The sequence below is a fragment of the Caretta caretta genome, chromosome 10 (genome assembly GCF_965140235.1).
Source record: "Caretta caretta isolate rCarCar2 chromosome 10, rCarCar1.hap1, whole genome shotgun sequence".
Lineage (NCBI taxonomy): Eukaryota > Metazoa > Chordata > Testudines > Cheloniidae > Caretta > Caretta caretta.
The window spans coordinates 8,676,099-8,696,705 of NC_134215.1; the positions used below are offsets into that span (position 1 = coordinate 8,676,099).

Genomic DNA, 20,607 nt, shown 5'->3' on the forward strand with positions numbered 1-20,607 from the left:
CCGGTGCTGCGTCCAGGTCCCCAAAGCTCCAGCTAAATCTGCCAAAGTCCCCAGGTTTCCCCTGACTTCCAGCCCCTGCACTGCAGTCAGACATCGTCAGTACAGTGATCTGTTGTATTGAAATGTGGAAGTGGGAATGTGGGCATGGCATAGCATAGATTTTATAATCCAAATAACTAACCCAGAGGTGACTGTATTTTCATATTGGATTCACTTGAAAGCCTGCATATAAATAGAGCTACTGGAGAACTTCTAGTCCGCCACACTAATGTACAGCAGAATCCCCAGGCCTTGCTGTGAAATTGAGGTGCAGCTTGCCGGAGCATATGAGACTTCGACTATGACCCATTGATTGTTGGATTTCCTTTGCATGGGGCGCTCTCAGACCCTAGGGGGCGTCAGTGTTGCATACGTACAGAGGAAACTGTGGCTGCCTAGTCAGTGCGCTAAGTGCATATTACTGTAGACTGTTAGAAGCCCAGCACAGTGCAGCATCTTGTAACACTGGGGATTGTCTGGCTGGGAATAGACTGTTCTCTCTGTTACTCGGCTGTAGGGAGGCACAGAAATGTCTGCTAAGAGGAATGTTAATTCATCAAGCTAGAACACTGGATTTTTATTGTAGGATAGAGAAATGTTAAGAGGTTTGATTAAAACCAAACCCCCTTTCCATAACTAGAGCAATTTTTGGGAGGCTGGATTATGGTCCTTTCTATGAAACCTTTCTGCGCAGTTATGGGTTCTTGAATGCAGCCAACTTGATATAGACATGGAAGCTGAATTTTCTGCTATGCAGTCTCTAAGTGACCATGAAATTTCCCAAGTGGAACTTTTAGTATTTTAATTGCAAGGTCTTTATCCCATCAAGAGTTTAAGGAGTCTGTATAATGTTGGTTTCTTCTCTTGCTGAACTCCGCTTGGCTGTTTAACCCTCCGTCCGCCCCAGCCTCCTAGATAATCAATTCCTACTTCTATCATGCTAGCAACTAGCGGCTCCAATCTTAGACTCCATTATGCTAGGCCCTGGACACACACACACACAACAAAAATACAGTCCCTGTCAGTTTAGTCTAAACATTCCTGTGTTTGGATATAAAACTGGATGAAATTTTTGGTCAAAAAAGTGCAGATTTGGGTCCACCAAAAGATTTCATGAATCTCTGTCAAATTGGCCAAATTATTCCATTTGAAAACGGGACATTTTGACATAGTTTTGACATTTCTGAAACAAAGCTTTTTACTTTTTTAAATAAAACAATTAATATTCCAGACAAAAAGTTGTTTAAAATAAAAAAAATCCAAGACAAAACAGTCTTCTCTCCCCCCCCCACCCCCCCCGCCATTAGTCGAAAAAAATGTTTTGGATTTAAATAAATGTTTAGTTCAACTCCAAGCTAATTATTTTTAACTTTTTGCTTAGTGACCTGAAATACTGGTTATTTGCACAGCTCCTGTTGGCAGATCTGTGTAGCATTGCCTTATGTTTCTTATTTTAAGGGACTCTTAATCCTTTCCCCTCCCAAACATTTAAGAGGTGGGAAAGGGACCCGTCTTACCATGCTAAAGTTGTTGGTGTTTAAGGGGCGAGCTATTACTATTTTCTCTGATTTCTTTCAAAAGCCCTTGCATCTTCCATACGTGTCTTCAGTTATCCTTGATTAGGTATTAACCTTGACTCAGTATTTCCAAAAGCATATTTGTCTGCAGCTGTTTAGAGGGGAAGGGTGATGGAACAGGCCTTTGTTGGGAGGGCTGTTCTAGATCACTGCTGTGTTTAGGGTGTGCTCTTCCACTTACTGAGGGTTGCTGATGTACAGGAGATAGCATGGACTCTGAAAGCCAAGAAGACTGCAGTGTCGCCTTCTGGCTAGAGCAGATTGAGTCAGGACCCTTGCTTTGTATTCCCAGCTCTGCCATGGACTCCGCTGGGCAAGTCCTTTTAACCCACCCGTGCCACAGTTTACCCATCTGAGAAATGGCGAAATAACTTACCCACCTCATGGGGACGTCATGTGGCTAAATTAATTTTAGTAAAACACTTACAATGCCTTTTGTTCAAGGGTCTAACTCAGGTGGGCAAACTTTTTGGCCAGAGGGCCACATCGGTGTTCTGAAACGGTATGAAGGCTGTGCCTCCCCAAACAGCCTGGCCCCCACCCCCTATCCGCCCCCGACTGCCCCCCTCAGAACCTCTGACCTATCCAACCCTCCCTGCTCCTTGTCCCCTGACCGCCCCCTCCCAGGACCCCCTGCCCAGAACCATCCCCCCTGCTGCCTGTCCCCTGTCTGCCCCGACCCCTATTCACACCCTTGCCCCCTGGCAGGCCCCCCAGGACTCCCACACCTATCCAACACCCCCGCCCCCCCGAGTACTGGCGGCGCAGTGAGCAGAGTCTGTGGGGGAGGGAGGACAGCCAGCAGGGGAGGGCCTAGGGGCTAGCCTCCCTGGCTGGGAACTCAAGGGCCAGGCAGGACAGTCCCGCGGGTGGTAGTTTGCCCACCTCTGGTCTAACTGCACAGTATTAAATGTTGGATGATGAACATCAAGTTACTTTGCATCCTTTGTGGTGTGGGAGTCTGCAGTGCATTCAAACCTTTGGACTGGGAGTTTGTGTAAATAATATCTGTCTCGCTAACTAAAACATTGACTGAGACTCTTCTCAAGTTCCCCACATCCACTAAGGTTGAAGTTTTCTCAGCTTCGGGAATAAGACATGAGCGGGTGGATTTGGCATTTCTGTTCATTGTCTCATAACACAAAAACAAGGGGACATTCAATGAAATTGAAAGTGTTAACTTCAAAACTGATCAAAGGAAACGCTTTTTCACACCAAGTGTAAATAGACGGTGGAAGTCATTGCCACAGAAAGTTGTTGAGGCCAAGAACTTAATAAGATTAAAAGATGAATGGGATGTTTGTATGAATAACAAGAACATCCAGAGTTGTTAGTTATTGCTAAAAATTGGAGAAGGGATACTAAACCCCATGCTTCAGGAGCTTATGTCAGTCTCCATGTTAAAGATCAGGATGAGATCAAGTATAAGCGGCAGATTATCCCACATCTTCCTCTTAAATCATCCAGTGCTGAACAATGTCAAAGATGAAACTGGATTAGATGGATCTCTGTTCTCATCCAGTTTGGCAGTTCCTGTTTTAAGAAACTTTGAAAACCTCAGCCTGAATCTATAGCCTGCGGTGTAAATCTCCCCCCCCCCCCCCCGAAACATCCTCGACGGTCCTTCTGGGCCGTATTATAAACACTACTTAAAATTAGAGCAGCCTTGTTAAGTATGTACAGTTATCTCCATCTCTGACCTTTCTTCCTTCCAGTGCACGTGGTCCAGCATAGCCTACACAATTAGTGAATATTTCATGAGTGAATCAGGCAGGCGCGTATTTCTATTATTAGCTTAAGGTAAAGAAGGAACTTGGTGCAATATCTTTCCTAGGCTGACTCGTGATGGAAACAAATAAAAGCACGTGCTTATCAAAGCTTGAAGCTAAAGAGTAAGTACAAAACTGGCTTTGGTTGGCCTGATCTGAGGGATGGGAGAGAATAAACATGCTTTGGCCCCTATTTTTTACATACACTTGTGCAAAAATATTGAGATTTCCCCTGCAGCCTCCAACTCTTTATTTACAAGTACAGTCCGTACAGTGATTTTTATTTCTGAGATGCCACCACGGCTGTCATCCTGGAATGGCTGTTATCCTGGCATTGTAATGGAACAATGTTTGCATTATTTGTTGTGGTAATAGTTGTCAGAAGCGCACAGCAATTTGGATGTCACCTGCTCTATAAATACATACAAGCATCTTTCTTCCCTTTGCACTCTGCGCACACCCCCCGTGGACCAAAAGCAATGTCTGCTTTCTTCAATGTAACTACTGCATGATTTGGTGCACCTTCATCTTATTAACTTTAAACAAGCCCTTTGTTTTCCCCCACCACAGAGTTATTGTCATGGCAGTCAGTTGCACTTCTTCCCTACAGCAGCTGGCACTTGCCTGCTCCAAGGAGCTTCTAAGCTCATGCTCAAATAAATTGGTTAGTCTCTAAGGTGCCACAAGTACTCCTTTTCTTTTTGTTCTATTGCTGACACAGGTTGCAGTGCGGGCCGGACTCCAAGCTGGCATGCAAAGCTCCGATAGGTGAGGTGAACCACTAGGAGGGCAAGGCATTTTCCATGAACAGAGATTTCATAGTTGGACAACGGTGTGTATGTTAAAAGACACAATCCTGGTTTAAAATTTTTGGTTTAAAAAAAAAAAAAAGTTTGGTGCATTGTCAGGTTCTGTTGCAGTATGTCTTGAATTCAATGAAGCCCCTTTAAGAAGACCGAAGTGGAGACATAAGCAATCACATAGCTTTATGTTTATAAGCCTTGTCCTTGTCTTGCATTTTCTTTCTTCTTTTGATTAGTTCTCACTGTTCGCATCTTGCTTTATTTAGAGTGCAAGCTCACTGGGGCCGGGGACCAGTCCTCCTTTCAAGTGAAGCACGCGCCATTTCAGTAATGGGCCGTGCTGTGTGGCTTCGGAGCCCTGCAGCTTTGTGGAAAGCAGGATAGAATTCTGATCCGCTGTTCTTGCATTGTGTCCCGTGGTTGTGCGCGGGGACATAAAAAAACGAATTAGCCTGTCTGCATAGCTGTCATGTTTAACTGTTTCGTTATTGACCTTGATCTAAAATCGTCTACATTTGGTTGGAAGGGGTGTGTCTGTAAAAGCTGCCTTTTAAAATCCAGCTTGGGTTTAATGACCACTTTGTCCAGTAATGTGTCCTGATGGGATGCATTTTAAAAATCCTGTACTTCAATGGCCTCCATAATTGGCCCTGGTCCAGTTTCCTGTTTGACGTCATGTGCTATTTCACTGCTACAGCTTTTACAACTGTTGAGCTTTCAAAGTGTAATCTGAGCTGAAACTGGCCAACTTCAGCAGCTGCCTGTGAAGGAACACTGCACTCTGCCATCTCACTATCTTTTCCTCTTTCCTCCAGCACACTCAGGCTAGAAAACTTAGAACGATCTGATTGCTTCTAGTTTGTGCACGGGGCGTGGAGGGGAGGAAAGAGAGGACATCGAAAAGGGCTGTTGAGTACTTTGGACCATGCATGCTTTTTTATAATAAGCAGTGTTGTTTGCAGCAAGCTCTGTGCACTGGATCCTGCAGACCTCTCCCCCTTCTCCCCCCCCACCCCCCAGCTGCTTCAAGGCGTGCTGTTTCTGTTCTTCATTTCTGGGAAACCATGGACAAGAAACAAGGTATATGTTGCAATTTCCAAAACACGTGGCGGGAAGCTCTAAAGAGCAGTTCAGATGGTAAAAGGGGCGGTGGAACTTTCTGTCAGTTCATTCTGTGCAGTTTTGCTTTGTAACGTTGCTCGGAGGGGTCTGTATTTGCGGACAGTTAGCTAGTTTTAAAGATATTGGAGACTTGCAGGCGTTGGGTTGAAATGCCAGCTGTAGGTGTACAGGCTGGCATGAGTATGGAAAAATCTGCAGGGTTTGCAGCTAAGCGTGTGTTGTTGTTTTTTTTTAAAGCATTTGCCAAACACAACAGGCTGTTTGTTTGTTTGTTTTGCACAAAAAGTCCTTTTGCACTAGAATTGAGTGCCCAACAGGGAACCTGCTGCAGTTCAGAGCTGTGATTCAGCAGAGGTTAACAGGTGACTGTTTTTTGTTGGTCTGTGGGCGGCTCTGACTATAAGGGGCTTTTTATGAACTGCCTGTTCCTCCTCCTGGTTGACTTGTTGCGCTTTTTCAACTTCTGCAAAAATTCTACAAAGACGGCTTCTCAGAAAAATTGCCCAGTGGGGCGGGTAACTGCACTTAGCATGCCCCCCGCCCCCCCCCCCCCCCACTTTGATTGCTCTTTCCAGGCTGCAGAGTGGTGCAAATATTGCCATGGCTCTCTGCTGGAGGAGCCAACAACCCTCTTTGCTTCAGCTGGCTGTGCCTTTATCTAAGGAGATTGTCACCTGATCTCTTATCTTGCCCTTAAAGCTGACTATTATCTGACTGGTTTCAGAGTAGCAGCCGTGTTAGTCTGTATCCGCAAAAAGAAAAGGAGGACTTGTGGCACCTTAGAGACTAACCAATTTATTGTTCTTCTGTGGCTTGGATGAAACACTGGGTTTCCCATCCTTCATTTGCCTTTCTTCATCCCCAAATCAGTGCTCGGACTGTCCTGTCCAGGGGCAAACAGAACGTGCTGGATACAAAATCAAACCCTCTAGAGAGGTGTTGCTAACTTCCTTTCCCGAGCCCTCAAGCCAACTATCTTGTTAATGCTCCAGTTCTCGTCCCAGTTCCCCCTGTATGGTAGATTCTGTAGCGCTGCTGTCTTTCCTCTGCACAGTGCCTTACCTGGGGCTGGCACATGGGAGTACAGAGGCCATGAGGCAACAGAGGTTGCATTTCAAAGGTCAGCTCAGTCAAATAGCTTTATTTACAGTTCTTAAGATTTGTCCTGCTAGTTTCCACCCACGTCAGCCAGTAGGGAGAGGTACCACACACATGCATACACCGAGGTGGAATTAAACAGCTCCAGGAAATGCAATTGGCTGGTTTTAAACTTTATCAAGGTTGTGGCAGGAGAAATTCAGTCGGTGGCTTTCTCTAGGGAGGGAAATAGTTCCTCTCTCAGCATGAAGGATGCAGAGATGTGCCTGTGGCGACATGCTGGGGACTGGAATCCTGCCTCCGCAAGGAATTCCTGCCAACTTTTCCCCTACACTGGTGCAACCAATGGCGGCTCCACTCAGAGGACACGGTAGTCAGTGTGCCTGTTCGTGTCTGTGTTGACCATTTCCTCTGTTGTTAGCATCACATTAGGAGAGCTGCACCAGTGCAAGAGAATACCTTACTATTGTTCCCAGTGTAAATGTACCCTAAGGCAGCTGAGTACTTGCTGTTGGACTGGGAGTGGGTGAAAGGGCATGGATCACGTAATGATCACGTGTTCTTTTCATTCCCTCTGGGGCACCTAGCGTCGGCCACTATCAGAAGACCGGATTCTGGGCTAGGTGGACCTTTGGTCTGACCCAGTGTGGCCGCTCTCATGTTCTCATGGACATGTGTTGTTTCTATGGCTCTGAGGGGTTGCCTGAGTTAGATGAGGCTCACAAGCCTTTTGAGCTCTGCATCCCTGAAATCATGTCATTCCGATTACCATCTCTTTGCCTCATTTGAATTCTGACATGATCCTTGCAGCATATGTGCCCGATCTTTGGCTGGCGTAAATCAATGGAGCTATGCTGAAGACTGTGGGGCTACTCGGGTTTACAGCAGCTGAGGATCTGACCCCATGTTTCTCAAGCTTCTCGTGCTAGAGGTCAATGCACTGGGGAGCTGGGATGAGTCCAGGGTTTTCAGGCAGCAGGAAGCATTTGTTTCTAGCTCTAGCGGAAACCTTGTTGGAATTAAAGTGTGTGGGAGAGATGGTAATCAAGATGACACATGTGGTTAAGAGCTCATATGTAGCCACCTGCTGGGGCTGGAAATGGATGCTTTGCCAGGAGTTGGCCAGGATGGAAGGTCTTGAGTTGCAGGGTTTTGTAATTCTCATCCCACTCTCTTTAAAAAGTCCTCTTTTCCCCCACCCCTTCCTTTCCCCTGAAATGGGGTGTCCGTCTGCTTGTCAGGAGGCAATCACAGCGCACCCACCACCTACCTACCAGGAGCAATCACAGTGCACCTGCCAGTGTCTGGCACTGACCTAGTCAATTCTTGTGCTTACGAAGAATGACACAGCTCTGCTGTGACAGGTACCCCTGGGGTCACTAGAGCCTGCTGTAGTGGAAGTGTTGGTCTCCGCTTGGAGCTGTGCTGGCTGATCTTGGCGCAGTGTTGGGCTTGAATATGCGTATGCCTCTGGAGCGAGAGACTCCTGCCAGAGTACAGAGAGCCCTTAGAGGGTTGCTGTTTTCCTCTTCCTGGGGAGAGCCCTAATGATCAAGCTAGAGGGATCAGCGGCAGGTCACCGGCTCCCATGCAAGCGGTGTGTTGTAGCAGCTGTGTACGTGGTCATCAGTGTGACTGTAGGTGAGCGCTGAGGGTACTTTGGATCGAGGTTAACGGCATTGCCAGAGCAAGGGAGTTGGGTATGGAGCCTGATAGTTTCTCCTCCATGCCTTGGTTTAGTCACCGGTTTTTAGATCTGAGCCAGGAAGTGCCTTCAGGGTGTGCCTAGAGGAAGGGGGAGAGTCACACTACCTCAGTTGCTTACTGGAGTAGGTCATTCCTGTGCATGCCCCGTTCGACACCAAGGTAGTGCAGCTATACTGCTGGTCTGCAGCAGAGAGCTACATTTGGAGAAGGGGCAGGGGAGTGTGTAAAAGAAACAACACAGCCCCCGTGTTCCCCAGTAGAGACAGGTCCTGTGCTTGGCTTCTAGAAGAGTGAGGGGCAGGGATGCTTATATTTGGGTTTTCACCAGGAGCTCTGAAACCATTCCTGAGAGCTGCCTTTTCAGTCTATATCTGGTTTCCCCCCCAATGGACCATATTGCAAGGTGCATCAGTCTTCAGTGTGTTTTGTCCTTGCAAAACCCCTGTGCTGTAATCTCCACTGTACAGATAGGAAACTGAGGCACAGAGGGATATGTCTGCACTTACAGTTACACATCTGCAGCTGGCCCATGCCTGCTGACTCAGACTCATGGAGCTTTTGAAGAGTAGAGATTCCAGCTCAGGCTGCAGCCTGAACTGTGGGACCCTCCCACCTCTCAGGGTCCTAGAACCCCGGGCTCCAGCCCGCGTCTGAATCTCGACTCTGCAGTTAAGTAACCCCCTAGCCTGAGCTTCTTAGCCTGAGTTGGCTGGCACAGGCCAGCTGTGGGTGTCTAACTGCAGCGTAGATGTACCCAGAGAGACTAAGTGACTTAACACGGGAAGGCTGTGGCAGAGCAGGGTATCGATCCCAGGCTAACCGCCTAAGTTCTTCTACACCATCCTCCCTCTGCCGTTGCAAGGGGACTGTTCTCTGCGGACACGCAATCTATTAAGTAACATAGTGCAGAGATGTTTGACTTGGCCCCAGCTACCTCTGGACTGACCCCTAAGTTCAGGGCCAAGAAGGGAGTGTGCAGCGAGTCAGAACGATACCTGGAGCTTGCCTAGGCACCAGCTGAATGCATCACTTATCACTGTGCTGCAAGCATCAATGAAGCCTGTAGCATAGAAGCAGCATTGTATGCGCTGCTGGTAGTTCCTATGGTAACTTCAGGGCAACAGTGGCTAAGTGGGCAGCAGAAGGATTAAGCAAAATAGCTTCCTTTAAACCAGATCCAGCTCATTTCCGTTTCCAGCAGAGATGGAGGCTTTTTAACAACCACCTTCAGCTCTGGCTCCCAATTGGAGGCCTTAAACCAGCCTCCCTTTTTGTGCCCACAAACGAGTACAGATGCAGTTTTATGGGCATAATGATTTTCAGGTGCACACACAGGCATGTGGGTATCTCATGGGGGTAGGGGGGGCATGCAGGCAGATGTTGACTCGTTCTCATTTGCAGGCACAAAAAAAGGGAAGCTGGTGTTTTTATAAAGCCACCCCAGAGCACGGGACTCATACTGGATCTAAAAGGTGGCAGGTCCCATGTACAAATGCAACAGGACCCTCCTAGAATGACACGTCCACTCCCACAGAACTGCTTCTCTGAGTGGCAGCTGAGTGGGGAGCTGGAGCTGGGCCGTGTACACTGCATAGCAGGGTGGCAATTTGAGACCTGGAATTTCACTCCATCTGAATTAGCCCTAAGAGGCTTTCACGGCTTTTATCAGTGCACTGGAATGGGTGAATGCACACTGCAGGAAGTGTGGGAGCAAAGGGCTCTCCTTTTGGGCAAGGTTGCATTCTGTGGTTGGGGCCGGGGGGGGTGGGGGGGGGTTGGGCAGGAGGAAGAGTTCTCTTAAAAGGCCCTGACTGAGCAAAGCACTGAAATCCCTTTGTTTTGATGGAACTGAAGTATGTGGATGGGATTTTCCAGACTTGTTGACTTTTGGCCCACTGAAAGGGAATTCGCCCCCTGCAAGTAAATGGGATTTGTACTCCCAAGTCACTTAGGGTGGGATTTTTCCAAATGGGCTTAAGTGCTAAGTAGCGAGTTAAATGTGTGCTAAAGAGTTTTGCTGATTCAGGGCCAAAATGAAGTGCAGGAGAAGCCAGTGAGTCTTGGTGCATGGTCTGTGCTGCTGCAGGTGAACTGGGCAGAGCAGAGAGGTGATCTGAGCTGGCGTCAGCGGGCTCTAATTTGTGGCTCTGAGGTGAGCTCTCGGTACCTGGAAACACGTGACTTCTGGGGGTGGGGAATTTCAGAGCTGGTGAATGGATTTGTTCTTTGTTTCGTGTTTGCTCCTGTGGTACTCAAGAAAGTATTCAGAGAAGTATCATCAGAGTGTAAATCTCCCAGGGTTATTTATAGCTTCTCTCACCCATCTGGGCTCCAGGAGGAAAAGCTGCATGCTAGCAAACCTGAAACTGTGACTGCTGCGGTGTTGACAGCTCACTAAACAGAAGGCAGACTCTCAGCAGAGCTTGCTCAGTTAGGAGCTGGCCACTTGCTGCTGAGGCTAGTCAGCGAGCTTGCACCCCCCTCCCCCGGGAGTGTAGGACTCTTGTTGGCTAAGGTGGCAGCGATTTTGTTGTGACGCAAGTTAGGTTCCTTTTCCTTATCTCCAGGGTTGCAACTGCACAATGGGAATAAATATGGGAGCTGCCAGGCTGGTTTTGTTGGTGCATGATGGGGAAGGCGAGGCTAATAATAAGGGGCTACTGATTGAGCCCACCTCCCTCTGTGGGACAGGACGGGCTGCTGGTGCAGTGTGCTTTGGTACTGGGCGTGGGGAAAAGGAAGGGGGTTGTCTTGCACAGCAGCGCCCTGGTTGGTCTAGGAGCAGAAATGACAGTCTCCAAAGAGGGTCTCCACCAGGTCTCTTTAGGGCCTGGACAGAGGTAGAAAACACCCCTGGGGGAGCCTTGACCTCTCCATTGCACGGAGTAGAACCAATGGTCGTTAACCGAGCATGCCCTATGGGGCAACTCCTGGTGTAGCTGCTGCCAGTGAATCTTCCTGTGATGAACCCTGGCAGCCAGAGGGCCATAGGGCAGTCGGCCATTGGGTGACCAAAGATGGATGGCTTGCCCAGCGCTCTAGCTCAGCGCTGTTGTGTACGTTCGCCAGATCACAGGGATTGCCTGTGACATAAGGAGGCTGCTGCTCAATTGAACTCTGGAGCAGGGGAGATGAAAGGCAGTGGGTGGTGGAGGAAGGGCCTCTGATATCCAGTGGCAGCTCTGATCTGGTGGTCTGCATAAAGTTTCCCTCCTGGCATTTGGTCCGACCCATCGTACAGCATGGTATGAAAGCAGGTGGCATTATTAAGCTTTGACTAGGGTGCCAGGGGCTGGAATCCAGCTCGGCCTCCTCTGCAGCAGCCTAGCAGAAACCTTCAGATCTGCTTTTTCCACGCTGCCCCCCTCTTCCATGTTCTGAGCCATTAGCAAGGCTGTGGTTTGCTGGAGGAGGGGAAGAGGAGAAGTGTATTTCAGGAGTTCTTATTGTCAGGGGCATCTGGTGCCGGCTGGCGACATGCACAGCAACAGTTTGTGTTGGGAACATTTTGTACGTCTCATCTGTCTGATCAGGATGCAGAGGGCTGTGGCAATTGCTGCCTCTCTGGGTCTGTTAATGCTACTGCAGGAATTCTCCTCTCCTGTATGCACAGCAGCCTTCCTACCACTCAGCACTGATATCCTGTTGTCTCCACTCTGAGATATCAATCTAAAGTAAGCTCTGCTCCCCCTCTGCTGTGTTCAGAGACGTGGTCACACTTTGACTAGGCCCCCATGAGGCAGGTGGGTTGGTACCATTCCCACTTCATAGGGAGGTTGTGACTTGCTCAAGGGCATTTAGCTGCTAGTAGAACCGGAGAGTTCCTGCGATCAGATCACTAGAACACCCCTCTCTTCAGGTATCTTCTAGGTCAATGTGCTAAAAGAGCGGTTGGCAGCAAACTGCAGTCTTCCTTTTGGTACGTTCATAATGCTGAGGTAGGTTGGTGTCTGTAAAACGCGGTTTTTAAACCTCTCCACAGCTGCCTACTAGCTCCTTCCGGATGAAATCAGCGATATTCTTGTGCTGAGTGAATCTTTTAAGATCTAGTGGCCTGGGCTTCTGTCATGTAACATTAATGGTGCGGCGACCTCATGTGGCCAAAAGATCTCCTATCAACCCAGCACAGTTGACGCATAAAATAAGAGGAGAGCTCGGCTTAGTGAACATGATCTTTTGCAGAGTCTCCGCTGTAGGCTGAAGCTTCCATGCCTAATGCATTCTGCCGAATTTGGTGGAACAACTTCATTGCAGGATAGTCTCTCCAGTTCTGCTTCAGCTCCATTTTGTGAGCATCTCCTACCTTTGTGGAAAATGCAAACAGGGCCCCTTTCCTTTTCAGATGTGTGTTGGGTGCTGGAATGAATTTTGTGTTACCCAATAGCATAGAGGCTTGATTTGTACCAAGCTTGGTCTAACTCCATTAAAACAGATCTAATCTTTCTTTTCTTTTCTTTTTTTTTTTTTAAGATTCCAGAGGATCTTTAGAGCCATCCAAGCCAGGTAGGTGCCCAGCAAAATGATTTATTTAAGCTGATCTGTGTAATTAAAAGTGTATCAGGGAAGTAAGAGTGGTGTGATCATGCACAGTTCGGCCAACGTGCTTTGCCATGCCCCTCTTTGTCCTGCTGTCCTTGGACAGTGGTGTTCTAGCCTGGGCTTCTGTGATGTGGACAAATGTCCGTTAATGGCTGCGATGAGACCCACAGCCTGTTTTCACTTGTGACTGACACAAAATTTAAAGGCAAGGGCTTGATCCTCCCCTGCCCTGTTATCACTTACAGCTGGTAGCACTTGACCCACTTTGATGACAAGGTGCAAGGCAGAAGAGAATCAGGCCTCTGGTCTCCCCAGAAATGAAAGGCTGGTGCATCCGATTCCTTGCACCACTTGTCTGTTTTTAAAGCCCTTCCAAGCCCAGTTGTGCTGGAGTTGCCCTGTTCCATAGGCTTGTATGTAATGGGACAGTCATGAAGAGAGCATTCCCTGCCAATTTGCTCTTCAGTGTCTCTTGCTGGCTACGTTCTGCTGTGACATAGACTGTCCTCGAGAGGTAGGAGGAGGAAACCACCAGAGCAATTCGGGAGAGGAGGAACAAAAGATTAGACTAAGGAGCAGCTGTGGAGAAGCCCAAGGTAGATAGGTTTCCCTTAGGGACCGAACGATTTGGGACAGAGAGGTTAAGACTGGGCTCTGATATCTGGCTTCGAACCATTTCTGAACCCCCGAGTTGCTTTCCACTATAGCTGGATTCTGCTTGGATCCAGCTATAGTGGAAAGCAGCCAGCCAGCCCTGGGGTTCAAGTGGCTGTGGAACTGGACGGTAACTTATCTCAGGTTTCAGAGAAGCAGCCATATTAGTCTGTTTTCGCAAAAAGAAAAGGAGGACTTGTGGCACCTTAGAGACTAACCAATTTATTTGAGCATAAGCTTTCGTGAGCTACAGCTCACTTCATCGGACAAATTCAGTGAGCTGTAGCTCACGAAAGCTTATGCTCAGATAAATTTGTTAGTCTCTAAGGTGCCACAAGTACTCCTTTTCTTTTTGGTAACTTATCTGTAGCCAGTCTTTTTGTGCAGGGTAGGAAGATGCTTTGAAGGTGGGGGAGGGGAAATGAGCAAACGTGTCTGTAGCTGTCAGATGTGTCTTCTCTCTTTCAGTGAAAGGCAAGAAAAAACGGGATCTGAAAATAACATGTGTCCCCATCAAGCAACCTGTCGTGAACCCAACGTAAGTCGCTGCTGCTGAATGCTGACTTCCCATGCTCCTGCAAGTCTGCCTTGAGATTTCAGGCTAAAGATTTAAAGATTTGTCAACGCAAGAGGAATATTCCATTTCAATTTTAGAAATCCAGCTTTCTTTTATTTCTATTCTTTTAGTGTAAACTTAATTTTTAAACCTTTTTCTCTGTATTGCAATAGTGCCTAGGCACCTGGCTCATGGTGGCATTGACCAATCCACGCAGCAAGCCATTGATCTCACTGGTGTTCTGCAGTGTTGTGTGTGTTAGGATTAGAAGCGTCATGTGACCTGTTAGCCAGCTGCGGGTGTCAGAGCTGGGAAATGTTGTTTAACGGGCCACTGGAATCTTGCTGCATCGGTGTTATTTTCAATCATTAACACTCTAATGCCTTGGTACAAGGAGGGCACAGAATATCTTGTTTGTTTTTTTGTTGCCACAATCCGATGCTTGTGTTTAGTGCCCACTCGTATCTCAGCTCACTGGAATGTGTCTCTCTCCTGTTTACTGTGGAAGTCATTCCTTGTTGCACATGGGATGGAGAGCCATTCGCAGCAGTGATCAGAGTTTGGCAGCATGCAGACTGGTACAAGGCCCTGCCTGTCCCTCTGTACTGACCTGCAGCACCGCACCTGGTTTATTCCTAAGCTGCTCCTAGCAAAGGCCGCCAGTTGGCGAACCATCAGGCTCATTCAGTTATGCTCCTTTCAACATTTGAATGCAAGTCTCCGAAGGGGAAAGCCTAATGTGTGAACATACAGTTATCTGCCTGTGCTTGTCCTCCCTCCCGGAGGGCTCCTCGTAAAGGGGATGTGACACACTTCATGAAGCTCAGAAAAACCTGGGTTTGGGGCCTAAGCTATTGTAACAGAAATATTTCCATGACCTTAGAGAGCAGTGCAGAGCTTTTGCTTTGGAATGAAACCATTCCTTGAAGGCAGACATTGCAATGTTATGCTAGCACACGAGAACCTGGAGGGTAAACTAACTGGCTGTTCTTATTCTCCAAGCTAAGTAGGTGTGGGAGCGAGGGGGGGAAGTAACCACGTATGAGCAATGGAAAGTAAACCTAGTTTTTAAAATCTATTTTAACGATAATTGAAGGTGGTAGATAGTAACAGGTAAGGAACTGTCTTTAAAAAAAAAAAAAAAAAAGAAATCAGCCAGATAGTGTTCATTGCAGCAGAATGCCACTAAAATGTTAGGCCTACTTGCGTGTCAGAGGTGAGTGAGACAGGCCCTTAAGTAGACAAAATGCCGCATCTAGGAAATAGCTTTTGTCTTCTATAGCTGGGTTTTTCATGCTACTTGGCAGTCGTGTTGTGTTGACGGGGGATGTCATGATGTGTCTGGCTGGGCTAGTCCACCATGAAATCATTGAATGTCATAAATCGGTGTCTTCTGGCTGATCTCCTGAAGTGAGAGAATCTCCACTGGCCCATTGCGTGGATGTATTTGACTCCTTCGGGTTGACTATGGCCCGGATCCAACAAACACTGGAGCACATGCATCGCTTGAATCATGCGAGTAGGCAGCAGAGGCTCTGTGTGTGAGGAAGGCTATGTATGTACTCCAGTGCTGGCAGGATAGAGGCCTGTATTTGTAAACGGGACCCTAAGGACAGGGGGTGTGTGCAATGCAAATGCTTCATGGGTTTGAGACCTGCTGTGAGATAGTGCACAGTCACTGATCTCCTTGCTAACGTCTCTTTTTTCCGTGCAGGCCACCAAGGAACTTGGACTCCAGAACCTTCATTACGATTGGAGACAAAGTATGTTTCAATGGTTTTTCCTTCTTCTGGTCCTTGCTTGTACTTCGCCACCCCCATACGTGCGTCAGACCCCTCTTGTCTGTCTGTCTGTCTCACGAATTGTCAAATGTCTACAAAAGCAGTCTTAAATTTCAAAGCACGCTGAGCTCAACCTGGTGGGAACCTGCACTCCTGCTGCCTGCAGTGGGGTTACTACAATGGGTTGATATTTCCGTCCACAAAACCTTCCCCACATTCAGTGATGAGTATCTGCACCAGGGTCTAAAAGATGAATGGCCAAATGGTAGAGCGGGTGGAGATGGGGTGAGGAATGGGTGAAATTTGAAACACTGTCACCAGTTCTGCTTAACAGTTAATCTATTAAGGCCAGAAGGGACCATTCCGATCTACCAGCCTGACCCCCTGCATGGCACAGGCCAGAGAACTCCACCCAGTTCATGGTAGGTGCCGGAGAGAGTGAGCAATGGGATGATGCAGCTCAGAGTCCTTGGCTCCCTGGGTGGGCCCCGCAGTACAGAAAGGAACAAGACCAGCAGTGATTCCAGTGGGAGGTGGGTGAGGATCTGTGCTCCAGGACTGCAAAACCCATGCTCTTCTGCCGTGTTGGCTGGAATCGAGTCCAGGCTGACAAAACCCATTGTTCTTCAGAGACAGACAGCCTGCTGCATTCCTTGCAGTGCACCACCTGTGGGGGCTCATCAAGATGGCACCTTTAAGAAGAGAGGCTCTCTTCTTCTATGCATGGACATGAGGGAATCCCCATGTCCCTTATTGTAAGAGACGGAGGCTTGCCCAAAATACTTCCCCCCATCTCACTGTCCTGTGCATCCACTATCAGCCTAGTGACACCCTCCACCTCAGAGGTGGGGGCCATTACCGGGGCTGTGTAGTGAATAGGTCTCTGGCACCTTCTGTGTCAGGGTCTCAAAATGCACCCTGTGAGGTAGGGCAGCATTGTCTCTGTTTTCTACATGGAGATGCTGAGGGACCGAGAAGACAAGAGACTTGTTCAAGGTCGCACAGAAAATCTGTGGCAGAACTGGGTCTTCTGAGCCCCAGTCTGTCTCCTTTAGGCCACCAGCCCAGCAATGCTCATGTGAATAGAGCAGGGCTCTGCGGGTTCCCTGCTTCTATCCCAGATGGCGGACAGCGAAATGAGCCATGTGGGTTTCAGGGACTTAAAAAAAAAAAAAAAAGACATGAAAATTAATGGGCTATGGATAGCATTATGGGATGGAGAAATTTGCATGCTGGGAACTTGACCCTTAGCTTCCAAAGATCCCTGGGTGAGTCATTTTTATCACACAACATGTTGCAAAAATTTCCCAGAAGACATTGTGCTTTGTATTGATGCAAGCGATTTACCAGCTGCGGTGGCTGAATGCCGATGTCACTTGTGTCGACCAAAGTTTGTGGTGTAGACCTGGCCTCCCTTGGTTAGATCACTTTGGGATCCTGCAGGATAGAAAGTCTTGTGGTGGGTGTGCAAAGCTATTGTGCTTCTAGAACAAATCCACGTGCTGCAGAGACCAGACAATTCCCCACCTGCAGGGCTGGGATTACAACCCTGATCTCTTGGCCCCCACACAGCAAGCCTGGGCTGCTGCTTGAGCAAGCAGAAATCTCCCTCCCCTGACAGTAGTAGCAGGGCCTTTATCCCATCTGTGGCTACAGGGCAATGTGGCAGTCACGTGGCTTGCTTCAATGCCTGCCTGATCACATTGCCAGTGGACTGCACTGAAGCCATGTGTGAGGGAATGAGCTTACCCGGCTGTGCGAAGCGCTGTGCAGCTAAAGGGCAGAAGGTGAAGGACCCTTCCTCCCAGTGTGCCGAGCTGCAGTCCGTCCGAGTGAGCTCCATGCACTCTCACTAACACAGCCCCGCTTGTGTTGCTCATTTCCAGGGCTGTTTGTTGCAGGTCTCTAAAGAGAAGCCATGCCTGGGTCTTGCACGGTGCCATAACCCTTCCATGACGCCATGCCTTTCCTCCCGTGCCTCCCTTGGATTTACCCTGCGATGCCTCGTGCTCTGATGGAAAACACCAGCTGGAAATAGCTGTTGTCTCTGCTCGTTCAGTCTCTGGTTACGGGCCCTGCTGGGGCTGGGTCAGGCTGTTTGCAGTGGGGCTAAAAATAGTGCCTTGGAGGAGAGCTATAACTAACTGTTTACCTTCCATCCTGGGCAGGTGGCAAGTCAGATAAGATCTGGATCTCCAGCCCTCTGTGTGTGTGTGGGGGGGAGGAGCCTGCGCTCGTTCCCACAAAATGGCCCAGTTGCCTTTGAGTGGCCGGTGGGTACTGCGCAGGTTAATAGTTTGAGGGAGGAGGGGGCGGGGGTGGGAGAGACGCTTTGTAGCAGCCTGGCAGTGTGGCGCTCTAAGGGGGCTGGAGCTCAGGGAAAGGACTCTTTGCCTGCTGGTCTGTTCCCTTGCCCTGTGGCTCTCCAAGCAGTCCCAGTGCAGAGCCACACGCTGCCTCCCTACCTTGAGAGATACTAGATGCTGCTGAGCGTGCAGCATACAGGCCGCTTGCCCACCTCATTTTAATTAAACAGGTGACAGAACTGGCTGGCCAGAAATGTCCCTCACCTGCCCCGGCAGGTGCATGCGGCCTCTTTCCCCTCAGGCTGCTGTGCTGTGGTATGAGCGTCTCTACAGGCCCTTGACTTCCCCTTTGTGTGCAGGAGTCTTGCTTTGGCTCCCTAGGACCCGGAGTTTGTGCTGCCTGCCCATCAGACTGGAGCAGCATGGGGCAGGGAGGGAGCATTGAGGCACCTGCAGTTGTGGCTGAAAAACTCAGCCGTAGTCCACTGTGTCTGCACAACCCATAAATATGTGTACCCTGGCCCCTGCGCTAACCCTAAACCAGCCCTGCCGGGCATTGGCACAGCAGCGAGGAGGGGATTAGTCCCCCTGAACCCTGGCGGGTGGGAACTCAGACCCTGGCAAGCAGCGGGGAGGATGATCCTGGCAGAACGCTGTGCTGGGAACTCCATCGGCTCTTAATGCTGGGGGGAAGGAGTCGCTGGCTTTTGGAAGTGGTTCGTGCAAACGCCCGAATAAAAGAATAAACTGGAGCGCTCACTGAATGGCTGCTCTGGAGGCAGCAAAGATGCCCTCTTGGGAGCTGGGAGCCTGCTGCTGCACGCTTCATCCGCTGGCACTGACGGGAGGCAGCCCCCTCGGGTAGTGATTTTGCATGGGTCTCCGGTCAGCCTAACTCTGCTTGCTGACCTGCCCCCTGCCCTAGCCAGCTCCTTCCAGGATGTGCTGTATTGCAGGGGAAGCGGCTGGCGTCTTCCTGTGCTGGGCAGTGCATGCCTTACGGCTGAGCTCAGGCGTGGAACTCCCCTGCTTCCTGGACCATATGGGGACCAGAGTCATCTGGCTTTAGTGGACGGTGTTGAGAGTTAAAAGGCACCGTGTAGCAGAGTTCTCCTTTTGACCATTACATGGCCCAGTGGCTATGCAGAGAGGGCTCTTTAGGCCCAGATGTGCACTGGCCGCCTGTCTTCAGCACACAGCCCTGTTCCCCCTCCGCTCTGGGTGTAACCTGCAGGCGTTGTTTCTGGAGCAGAGTCCCCCTTGTGCAACAAATGTCGTACCTTACCCGCCCTTCCTCACAGCTTAGCTTTGACTCCTGTGTAAATAGTTGATTTCCTGAAGACCAAAGCAAAACGAGGGGCCATTCCAATCTTGTCGCGCAAAGGGAGGGCTGCTGCTCGCTGGGCGGAGTGCTTGCAGCTTCCTCGCACAATTCGCGGGGCAAGGAACCGATTGGTCTTTGTTACTCTGAATGGGTGTGCAAATAAATCTTGAGGGAGTAGCTCATGATTACATAGGAGAGGAAGGATAATCTAGCGGATGGAGCTGTGGGTTGGGCTCAAGAGACTGGGGATCAGCATGGGCACAAGCTCCCTGTGTGACCTTGGGCAAGTCACTTAGTCTACCCTGGGTCTTTCCGTTCCCTGTCTGTTAAATGGGGCATTACAAGGATAAAATCCATTCACAGTTTTGAGGTGCACCGGTACCGGGGGATGATGGCCATATAATATCTAGATGGAAAGTAGGAGAGCCCTGGAGTGGGTGAAGACAGTACTCTGCCATCGCCAGCAGCCATGCAAGTGTCCTACTTCACCAGCTATGTTCCCCTATTTAAATTCTCCTTTGCCTTGTAGCAAGAGCCATAATATAACAAACTTGTTGATGCAAAGAGCAGAAGGGGGTGTCAGCCCTTTCTGCTCCTCACTATTTATAAAGATGGCTGGAAAGGTGTGGGTGTTTAAAAAAAGATCTCAACCCTTAGAAATATCAGGAATGTCAAGTCTAGTCTTCATCTCTTTGAAGGAAGCTCTGTTGAGTGACTCTCAGATGTGCGGAAAGCTATCCCAGCCTAGGATAGAAGGGATGAGTGGAGTTGTTGCTTTATTTTAGGTGTTAAATGCAACAAAGCTAAACACTCTCAATTAAAATCGCTTCCTTGATTAACCAGCTTTCACTTCATTGGTATGAGGGACATTACAGGAATTGCTAGACTGGATCAGACCATCTGGTCCAGGAATTTGGATCCAACAATAGCTAGTAGCAGTAGTTTCAGAGGAAGGTGCAGGAGGCAGTGGTGGGATAACCTGCCCCCAGGGAAGTCTGTCCCTAACCCCAATTAGTTAGAGGTTGGTTTATGCCCTGAAACCTGTTTGGATCCTTCTAGATCTCAGGGTTTTTTAATCCATATTATTATAACTGTGTACTCTTGTTATCCATCTCCAATCTTCTTTTGATTCCTGACCATCTTGCTAGTTCTCCAGCTGTCCAGAGTCTCCTAGGGTAGACAAGCAATTGCAACCTTAGGTATCAACAACAAGATGACTATTAATGTTTTTTTGGGGAGGTGAGGGAAGAGTCAACTTTCAGGCCTTTCTTCCTAAGAAGTGTAAATAAGGCAGAAGCCCCTTTTCCCCATTTGCCTTGAATATATGGGGTT

The 20,607-nt window shown here is 48.9% G+C and overlaps 1 protein-coding gene across 3 annotated transcripts in view; it reads left to right on the forward strand.

Annotated features, from left to right (window-relative positions):
* The window catches only part of MAP2K3 (mitogen-activated protein kinase kinase 3), a 54,067-nt gene that overhangs the window by 18,331 nt on the left and 15,129 nt on the right, over window positions 1-20,607 (forward strand). Inside the window, exons 1-4 of one of the 3 annotated variants that reach the window (XM_048866746.2) lie at window positions 4,940-5,268; window positions 12,586-12,618; window positions 13,777-13,846; window positions 15,579-15,627. In XM_048866746.2, coding sequence (XP_048722703.1) covers window positions 5,118-5,268; window positions 12,586-12,618; window positions 13,777-13,846; window positions 15,579-15,627 — 303 coding nt within the window. In that variant the 5' untranslated portion in view covers window positions 4,940-5,117. Of the gene's footprint in view, window positions 1-4,939; window positions 5,269-12,315; window positions 12,404-12,585; window positions 12,619-13,776; window positions 13,847-15,578; window positions 15,628-20,607 lie in introns of those variants that run through there. The other 2 variants (XM_048866747.2, XM_048866748.2) reach the window with 2 other exon arrangements.